This window comes from Channa argus, chromosome 10 (genome assembly GCF_033026475.1).
Source record: "Channa argus isolate prfri chromosome 10, Channa argus male v1.0, whole genome shotgun sequence".
Lineage (NCBI taxonomy): Eukaryota > Metazoa > Chordata > Actinopteri > Anabantiformes > Channidae > Channa > Channa argus.
The window spans coordinates 10,556,550-10,565,719 of NC_090206.1; the positions used below are offsets into that span (position 1 = coordinate 10,556,550).

At 34.4% G+C, this 9,170-nt stretch overlaps 1 protein-coding gene across 1 annotated transcript; it reads left to right on the forward strand.

Moving 5' to 3' along the window:
- The first annotated feature begins 3,382 nt into the window (after nucleotides 1-3,382).
- vma21 (vacuolar ATPase assembly factor VMA21) lies at nucleotides 3,383-6,627 on the forward strand. The gene is made up of 3 exons (XM_067518962.1): nucleotides 3,383-3,580; nucleotides 3,840-3,949; nucleotides 5,693-6,627. Exons 1-3 carry the CDS (start codon nucleotides 3,519-3,521, stop codon nucleotides 5,830-5,832), a joined length of 312 nt encoding a protein of 103 aa, XP_067375063.1. The 5' UTR covers nucleotides 3,383-3,518; the 3' UTR covers nucleotides 5,833-6,627.
- Nucleotides 6,628-9,170: the final 2,543 nt, after the last annotated feature.

Consider the following 9,170-nt stretch of genomic DNA (forward strand, 5'->3'; position numbering starts at 1 on the left):
AGAAACATAGATGAGTTAATGATTCCAAATTTTGAACCTTTATTTTTTAAAAAGTGGAAGTAACTAAATTTATCACTTTGGGCTAAAGTAAACGTCATAAAAATTATGATAGCACCACTATTGTTATTCTTTTATACTTGCCTTTAACATCTTTAACTGTGTTTTCAAACAGAATCGGTGTCTAAAATGTGTACATCATGGGGAAAAGGATGTTTATCTAATGTTAGATTATATATATATATATATATATATATATATATATATATATATATATATATATATCTCCAACACAGCTGTACTTCTCTCTGGAATAATCTTTAAATAAAAATAGTTAAAAGGACGGTATATTGTAAACAAAAAACAAAAGGGATTACATAAAGATAAAGACCCATAAGGTATTTAGAACTTTTGGAAATGCTTGAAATTTAGGCATTTAAAAGGTACAGTAATAACTTTACTGTAAGACCCTTAGCTCATATTGCTATTGAACACCATCTAAGTTTTATGGGATGTGGTTAATAAATGACAAAACATTTTGGAAGTGCCCAGAATGAGGTTTAAACCTTTATCCATATGGTCTGGGACTGTTCACTTGGTTACTCATTCTGGCATAAACATCTATAGCCTTTAGGGTATGGGGTGAGCTTCATATTGCATTGAAGAGCTTGGCTGCAGCTCCTTGGACTCAGTTCTAAATTCTGATGGTACAAGTTGTTACAGCAATTACTTCTTTTAAGAAACTGGAAATCTTCTAAAATGCCAGAATGGAAAGAATTGGTAGATGAAATAATTGTGTTATAATAAAAATAAAAATGTAAGAAAAAGTTGTCTTTGTTTTTTTTTCAAATAATTTCCTCTGATATATTTCACAATCGTGCACTCATTGATTTAAAATAAATACTTTAATTAAGGAAAATGTATAATCCTCATCATCATAACGGAGTGAACATGTGCCGGCAGTGACTGCACCATAGTTTATAGTTTATTCCCAAAGCTCACTATAAAATAAACATTAATTAAGTTTTAGTTTTGCATTTGTTTCCAGAAAAAATAAGGTTCTAGTGGATTTGGAGGATATAACGTGGATCTAGACTAATTACTGACATCTGTTTATTGAAATGGCCACTGTTTGTTTTGTAATTTTTGTGTTCTAATATTAGAAAAACAAAAAGTGTTGTAGTGACTTGGGCTGTAGTCAAACTCTAATTCATTTTAGTAGTAGACTAGACCATTTTACAAATACAAATAAGTGATTAGCATTTTGCATTTGATCTCTAAATATAACAGTCTTACACTTTTAATTTAAAATAAAAAAACATCTGTAAAGTGTCTCTGCAGTTACTTAGTGGCCTCTATTCATTCAACAAATCTGCGGATTACATGGTTAAAAGCAAAAGAGAATCATTATAATTGTAAATAATATTACATACATAATAACAATTTAATATTAAATTTCAAGATGTATTCATTTTGTTTGCCACACTACAATTCTGTAACAGCTTCGTTACACCTCCTCCCAACTGTTTGTTTATGAATGTTTACAAACTGTAGTTAGTTCTTTTTATTATCTCATACCAGAATAAATAAAGTTGCAGACGTTTAAATTTAGTTACTACAAGTAAACACACTGACTTCCTCTCTGTCTCCACTGCACAATACTTTTCCTATTGCTCATCCAGCAACACATCTAATAATAATATCTAATAAAATAGCTATAATATGATTCACTGTGACAATCCTTTGTGTCTACATAGAATCAATGACATGACTTTTTGCTGGGTAACTAATTGGGAGTAAAATTGCCTCAGAGAGCAAAGTGATTACTTTAAAAACACTGTTAATTGTTTTAGATGTTTTGGCTGGCCCCTTTTGAGAGTCTTTTTAAATAAAATGTGTTTTGGAGAACGCTTTGAGAGGGACTGGTGAACAAAGCCAACTGGAGCATAAACTGTCCGGTCTTGACACATAGCAAAGAACTACAGCAAGTGCTTTTGTTTAAATCTTTTTAAATTTGTCCTTTTGGCTTATCCTGTGAGTTCAGTGTCACCACAGTTGATCATTTGTCCGCATGTGGATTTGGCACAGTTTTACCCTGGCTGCCCTTTGTGATGCAACCCTCCCCAATTTCTACTGGACTTGGGATATAATACAATATAATATAACATAATGAATATTAAATAATACTATCCTTCCATCCATTATCTGTAACTACCATGCTGCCCCTTAGTTTTGATACTTGCCGAAATACCTCATCTAGATAATTACAGATGGCTTTACCATGCAAGAACATCTGTTTATTTCATTAACCAGGGCTAAGAATTCCAACTGAATGCTTTCACAAAATAAGTCCACAGAAGGTTCCGTGTCTGCAGAAAATATATAGCAGGCAATAGACACCAAAATTCATATTTCTCATATCCCCAGTGGTAAACATGAAACTTTTTAAATCTGAGTGTCACCTTTTTTCTGTAAAGAAAAACTTTCCCCACGTAAGCCTTATAATTTCTCATTTAATTATTGTTTAACATACTTTATTTTGTTTGATTTACTTAAAGCAAAACAGGCTGCAAACCTATATTGAATTTTTTTTTATTAATTTTGAAAATAATGCAAAATGGTGACATCACCTGACTAGGACATGAAAAAAAAAACTACAAATAAGTAAATTACATTATTTACACACATTGCATATATAATTTAAACTGTTGTGAGAAGCCTTCAAATGAAATTTGTAAGATACTTTATTCAAGGGTTTATACAAGCCTTTTTTTGGTCCTGCTTAGTTATGACAGTCCTGCTTGAATAGTCTATTTATTTAGTTAATTGTAGTTGTCATGGCTGTAAGTTTCATACAAATCTAGGAGATACTATAAACAGTAGTGGAAAGAAAGTGCATTTGCTTTGGTAATTGCACTACTTCAGTATTCTCATTTTCTGCAGCCTTATAATGCTTCCAACCAATTATGTTTACTGTGCACAAAAAGATCGTAAGACAGAAAACATGAATTTAAAGCACTGTTTGAATCATCTTAAATCTGTGTAAATGTCCAGCACTAAAGAATAGAATAAAAAACAGTAGTCTACACAACAATACAATAATGTGTAATATTCTATTTATGTATATAGTATATATATATTAGTTTGAATTGAGGATTTAAACTGTAGCCTATACCTCTTGTAAATAAATAATTTTCACATTGCTAAAGGATCTAAAAACTTTTCTTACCACTGGTTACATATGTGAAATACAGGTAGTAATTTAAGAAAACACAAAGCACTTACACACTGGTTGACTGTTTATAATTTGTCCGTTTCTGCGACAAAAATCAGATTATGGATTTCTGAGATGTTCTCGCGAGACTAACTGGAGTAAAGTCTCGTCATGTGATGGTCTCGTGACCTTATACGGAAGAGTCGAATCAATACTGACAAGACAACACAGAGAAGGATCGTCTAAACCTTAACTGATAATATTTTTGTATTTTATATATATTAATAATCCTCACATCAGTCCAGCGATGGATGGACCAGTCAGAGCACCTTCAGACACCGCTGCCGGACCGCCGCCGTATTTTAGAGGGTGAGAAAACTTTAGAACAGCTAGCATTAGTTAGCTAGCTTCATAGCTCAGTTTTGTCCTTTATGTGTGTATTGACAGCTCCCCCCGTCCTCCTGTGGTGCGTGGTGTGGAACATGTGCAATCATTTACGAAAGACCTTTATTTAATATGGCGTAATACTCGAACGTGACATTAAATCCTTACCATGAGATTCGCCCGCATTAGTAAGGTCGCTGTCTCGTATTCTCTCGCCTGACTTGTGAACTGTTCTCCTCTGCAGAAATGAAAGCTCCATGGTTTCAGCCCTCAAGACACTATTGTTCTTCACCATCCTGATGGTCACGCTGCCCATTGGATTGTACTTCACATCAAAAGCGTACATATTTGAGGGTAAGGTTTATAAGACTACCTTGTTTGAATTTGCGGGCCAGTAGCAGCCCTAACTGTTATTTTGTGTTACTGATTTAGATGAAAGGAGGGTTGTGCTTTTCACTTTGTTTTCGCAAAAAATACGGGACTTTGTCAAGTCTTACATTTGTTTGCATACTTAATAGGGCTATGGATTTGATATTGCAAGTACAAAGTTACAAAATCCAATTAAGGCTGCATTGCTTTAAGGCCATTTTCTAAATATTGTGAAGAATGCACTTCACATTTCCTATATTTCTTGTTGACATGTCCAGATGTCTTTTATTTTAAGACCAATGATTCTAAACTGGAAAGACATTCAGGTAAGCTAGTGGCTTTACCATGCAAGAACATCTGTTTATTTAATTAACCAGGGCTAAGAATTCCAACTGAATGCTTTCACAAATTCAGTCCACAGAAGGTTCTGTGTCTGCAGAAAATATATAGCAGGCAATAGACACCAAAATTCATATTTCTCATATCCCCAGTGGTAAACATGAAACTTTTTAAACCTGAGTGTCACCTTTCTTCTGTAAAGAAAAACTTTCCTCACGTAAGCCTTATAATTTCTTATTTAATTATTATTTAACATACTTTATTTTGTTTGGTTTACTTAAAGCAAAACAAGCTGCAAACCTATATTAAAAATGTTTTTATTAATTTTGAAAATAATGCAAAATGATGACATCACCTGACTAGGACATGAAAAAAAAAACTACAAATAAGTAAATTACATTATTTACACACATTGTGTATATAATTTAAACTGTTGTGAGAAGCCTTCAAATGAAATTTGTAAGATACTTTATTCAAGGGTTTATACAAGCCTTTTTTTGGTCCTGCTTAGTTATGAAACTCCTGCTTGAATAGTCTATTTATTTAGTTAATTCTAGTTGTCATGGCTGTAAGTTTCATACAAATCTAGGAGATACTATAAACAGTAGTGGAAATACGGGACTTTGTCAAGTCTTACATTTGTTTGCATACTTAATAGGGCCATGGATTTGATATTGCAAGTACAAAGTTACAAAATCCAATTAAGGCTGCATTGCTTTAAGGCCATTTTCTAAATATTGTGAAGAAAGCACTTCACATTTCCTATATTCCTTGTTGACATGTCCAGATGTCTTTTATTTTAAAACCAATGATTCTAAACTGGAAAGACATTCAGGTAAGCTAGTCCTTATACTGGAGAACCAGATAATTTATGGCATCTTTGCTTACAAAAAAAGATATAAAATACCTGTTCATTCAGGTCTAACTCCAATTATAGTATGTCAGTTGTTTCATTTTGTTTTTTCTGCAATAAAGCCATTAAATTACCTGTAATGGTTTGCAGTGTTCTTCCCTTTGGTGATTTGATGCAGTTTGTATAAAGCCATTGATAAATTAACCACAATAACTCATATATGAAAATCTAGTAAAACTCAGACATTTACCAGTCAAATCATTTGTTAACAATATTGTCCGTACTGACCTAAAATCACAAAAGAGATTAAAACATTAGCAGTTCAGAAAATCCTCTAATGGAAAACTTTTTGTTACTGAGATCACCTTCAGATTTCCCTTCTCATATTTGCAACAATTTTTATATCTAAGTTGTTGAAAAATGCATGTAAATTGCATTTCACATGATAATTCACATAAAAACGATCTTTGCACGTGTTCACATTTTTATCAATTTCTTGTCATTGCTTTTAAGTGTTCTCCACCTCCTTTTCCCAGGTTCAATGAAGATGTCAAGCTCTGACAGCTACTTCTATGCAGCCATCGTAGCAGTGCTCGCCGTGCATGTGGTTTTGGCTTTGTTTGTTTATGTGGCCTGGAATGAAGGCACGCCCAAAGGGAAGGGCAAACACGAATAAGGCCTGTCCTTCTCTGCTCATAAGACCAGAGGAGACAAACAAGCATGGATCCACAGCCCCCCCCACAACCACCACAGGCTTCGGGACTAATCACGGTACCATCTAGGAACCAGAGTGTTAGCTGTTGTAGTTAAAGCCTAAGCTTAAATCACGAAACTACTGTATTTTCTCTGCTGTGGGGGAGTGGAGGTTGTTGGGTTTTTTTTTTTTTTCACTAGCCTTAGCAGGCCTGCTTTGTGACTTTTTGTTCTCTGGAAATGTTACTTTTGTTGATGGAGGACAGCCACTGTTTTTAAGAGGCTTTATTATAAGCTGCCATTAGCAACATGTAGGAAAATATATTTTGGATGATGCGTCTGTGTGGGGACACACTGCATGTACTAGTAATGTGTATAGAGTACTTAGTTCTAAAATACTCTATTTCTGAAAACATTTTTTCATTTCCTAAATTTCAGTTTTTATTTAATGATGACTTATAACAATATAAACCCACAATGTGCTCAGCTTTTATGCTGTTCATTCGAACAACATCTTTGAAGAGTCCTGGAAATTATCAGATTAATTTGTTTGTACTTGTAACCGTATAACTGTCTTTCTGTTTTGAAGTGTTCTGTGTACTGTTATCGAAATATGGTAATGTGGTTTGATACATTGAATGAGAAAATATTGCAAGATTGAATTGTATTTAAATCTGTGGTTTGTATTAAAGATTTGATAAAGATGATTTGGGGATATCAATTAAGTCTGTGTGATGAAGATGAAGATGGCTTGCTAAAATAAACTTGTTTTTTTCTACTTGTTTGTGTTTAACATATTTGAAACTGCTCTTTTTTGTTAAGTTTTGTTGTTCCACTTATATAATTAATAAGATTAAGCATGTTGTGGTTGATATTACCTAAATAATGCAATAGTCATCTAATAGTGACAAAATCATAGTTTAAAGCTATTTTCAAATAGAGATCACAGATTGCCTGCATTATCTTTTAAAGAGTTTCGTAATATTTTAAGGGAGGTTAAATGTAAATAAATATGTTGTTGGACAGGCATAAACCCTAGCAGACCACCATGTGCGCACATACTACATGCATTTGAGTGCAGTATATGCCTTTATTTACTAATTTTCTGAGGAATTTCAGGTTAGAGGCAGCACAGTGGTGAAGTAGTTAGCACTGCTACCTCACAGCTAGAAGGTCCCTGGTTCAAATCCTACAGTCCTACAGTCCAAAGACATGCATGTTGGGTTAATTGGTGACTGTAAATTTCCCAAGGTGTGAATGATTGTGTTTTCCCTGAGATAGAATGGTGACTTGTCCAGAGTATAACCCACCTCCTGCCAAATGACAGTCGGGGTAGTCCCCAGGCCTCTATGTATCCCAGAACAGGATAAGTGGTTACTGATTATGGATGGATGGACTATCAAGTTAGATTCCTTTATCTTGAGTCAGATTCAGAGCTTCGTGTGGTTAACAAGCCTGATATCCAGTAACAAAATGCTATAGTGAAAACTACTAAAATCAATTGTCCAATTCAGTTATTTGGAGAAGAATGCACACAAAGGCATTTTATTGTGAAGAATATGTTACATTGTGGGCTTTCAAAAAACACTTTTTAAATTGATTGTCCTTTTCCCCAGGCCTTATAAAGATTATAATGAAAAGGATCAATCAATTTTGCTATAACACAACTTTTTCCTTCTGAGACAACAGTCCCATCAGGACTTCTTCAGAGAATCTCAGCTGTCACATGGTGGCAGTAAACAGTCGCCCTATTCCCACAGACAGCACAATACATAAACTGAGACAAGAAGCCGCAGATGCCAAGCCATAATGACGTTTTCTGCCTCAGAAACCATGTCAGCAGCTGATTTCACTCTGGGCTGGTTTCTACAGCACTCCTGCGAAGTTCATACTCTGTACTCTGCAATGTTTGTTATTGGCGCTGTGCAGTCTGCACTGAGTTTAACATGGCTGGTGGTGGTAATGAGGTGACAGGCCTGCAAGCAATCAGACTCATTCAGTCAACAAACATCAGAAGCCCTGTTTTCCTTTTGGCTGATATTTCATAAGCGAACCCTTAAAGCAACACAAAGTTAGTGCAAGGGCAGGCTTTGCTTCTGGCTCTTTGTCATTTATCGCACATTAGCAGGTTGGGAGCATAGTGTCATTGCGACGGAAAGCAGGTCAAATAGTACTGAAAACTGACTCAAGTATTCAATACACGCTACAGCAACACTTGATTAATGTGTGCCCTGTCTATTGTAAAATGCTGTCCACATTCCCAAATGACCAGATTAGTCAGATACATAAAGTACATTAATAACTTATTATATTTAAATATCTATTCCCACTTATTTAGTTATTATTTTACTAGCCAAATTGAAATTCTAATTGACATTACCAAATATTAGACGTCTCCCCGAACTGGATGTAAATTGGCCAGCAGGTGGCGTGCCCAGCAGATACAGGCAGCCTGACAGTGTTAAAGTGAAAGGAAAGGGAGAGGGCAGTAGAGTACTGTGCTACAGCTGGTGGGAAGCAACATGAGGCTTCATACCACAGGGAGCGAACAGAATAAAGTAATGGAATAACTCATCTGGACACATGGAATTATATCCAACATTTAACTAAACCAAGTCAGTCCTTTATTGTTTTAGTCTATGCGGCTTTTTTCCCATGAAACTGCTCAGGTGCTTTTCAGATGATAATACCAGAGTTTCTAAGGAACAGCAGTGTCAGAGTGTTACTTATTTATCCCAAGCTTTTAGAAAGGGATTTTAATACCTACAATATATCTTGTTATACAGTGGAAGTTTCTAAGACCACCTAAATTAAAGTTATCCATCTTCACTGCCTTGATTTGAAGGATGCCCTAAAATTAAATACGCATATTTAAATCTGTTTCAATTAACTGATGTTCAAAAGTTTAGGAACTGATTGTGAAGTATTGTGTCATTTTCTCAAATAGGAATGCAGTTTTGGGGAAATCTATTTTTAGAGTTTGTAATTTATTTCAAAGTTAATTTGAAAACTACTGACTACTTCACAGTGTGTACCATGCCTGTCTTTAACTGTTAAAACTGTTTAAAAGAAAAAATTAGTTATCTTATTATTTAAGTTATCTGCTAAATTGTATCTGCTAGGAATAGGCACATTTAATCTTCTCACTTCTTTAGTTAATATTGTTCTTACTAAAATAGTAGTTGCTTAACATGGTCGGTTATTATGTTTAAGTTTTATATTACTTAGAAAACTTTTTTTTCCAAATAACGGCTGTAATGTCCTATGGGGTTGGATTAAAGCACATGTCAGTCAGTAGCTTGCACTTTATAACTTGTGCAG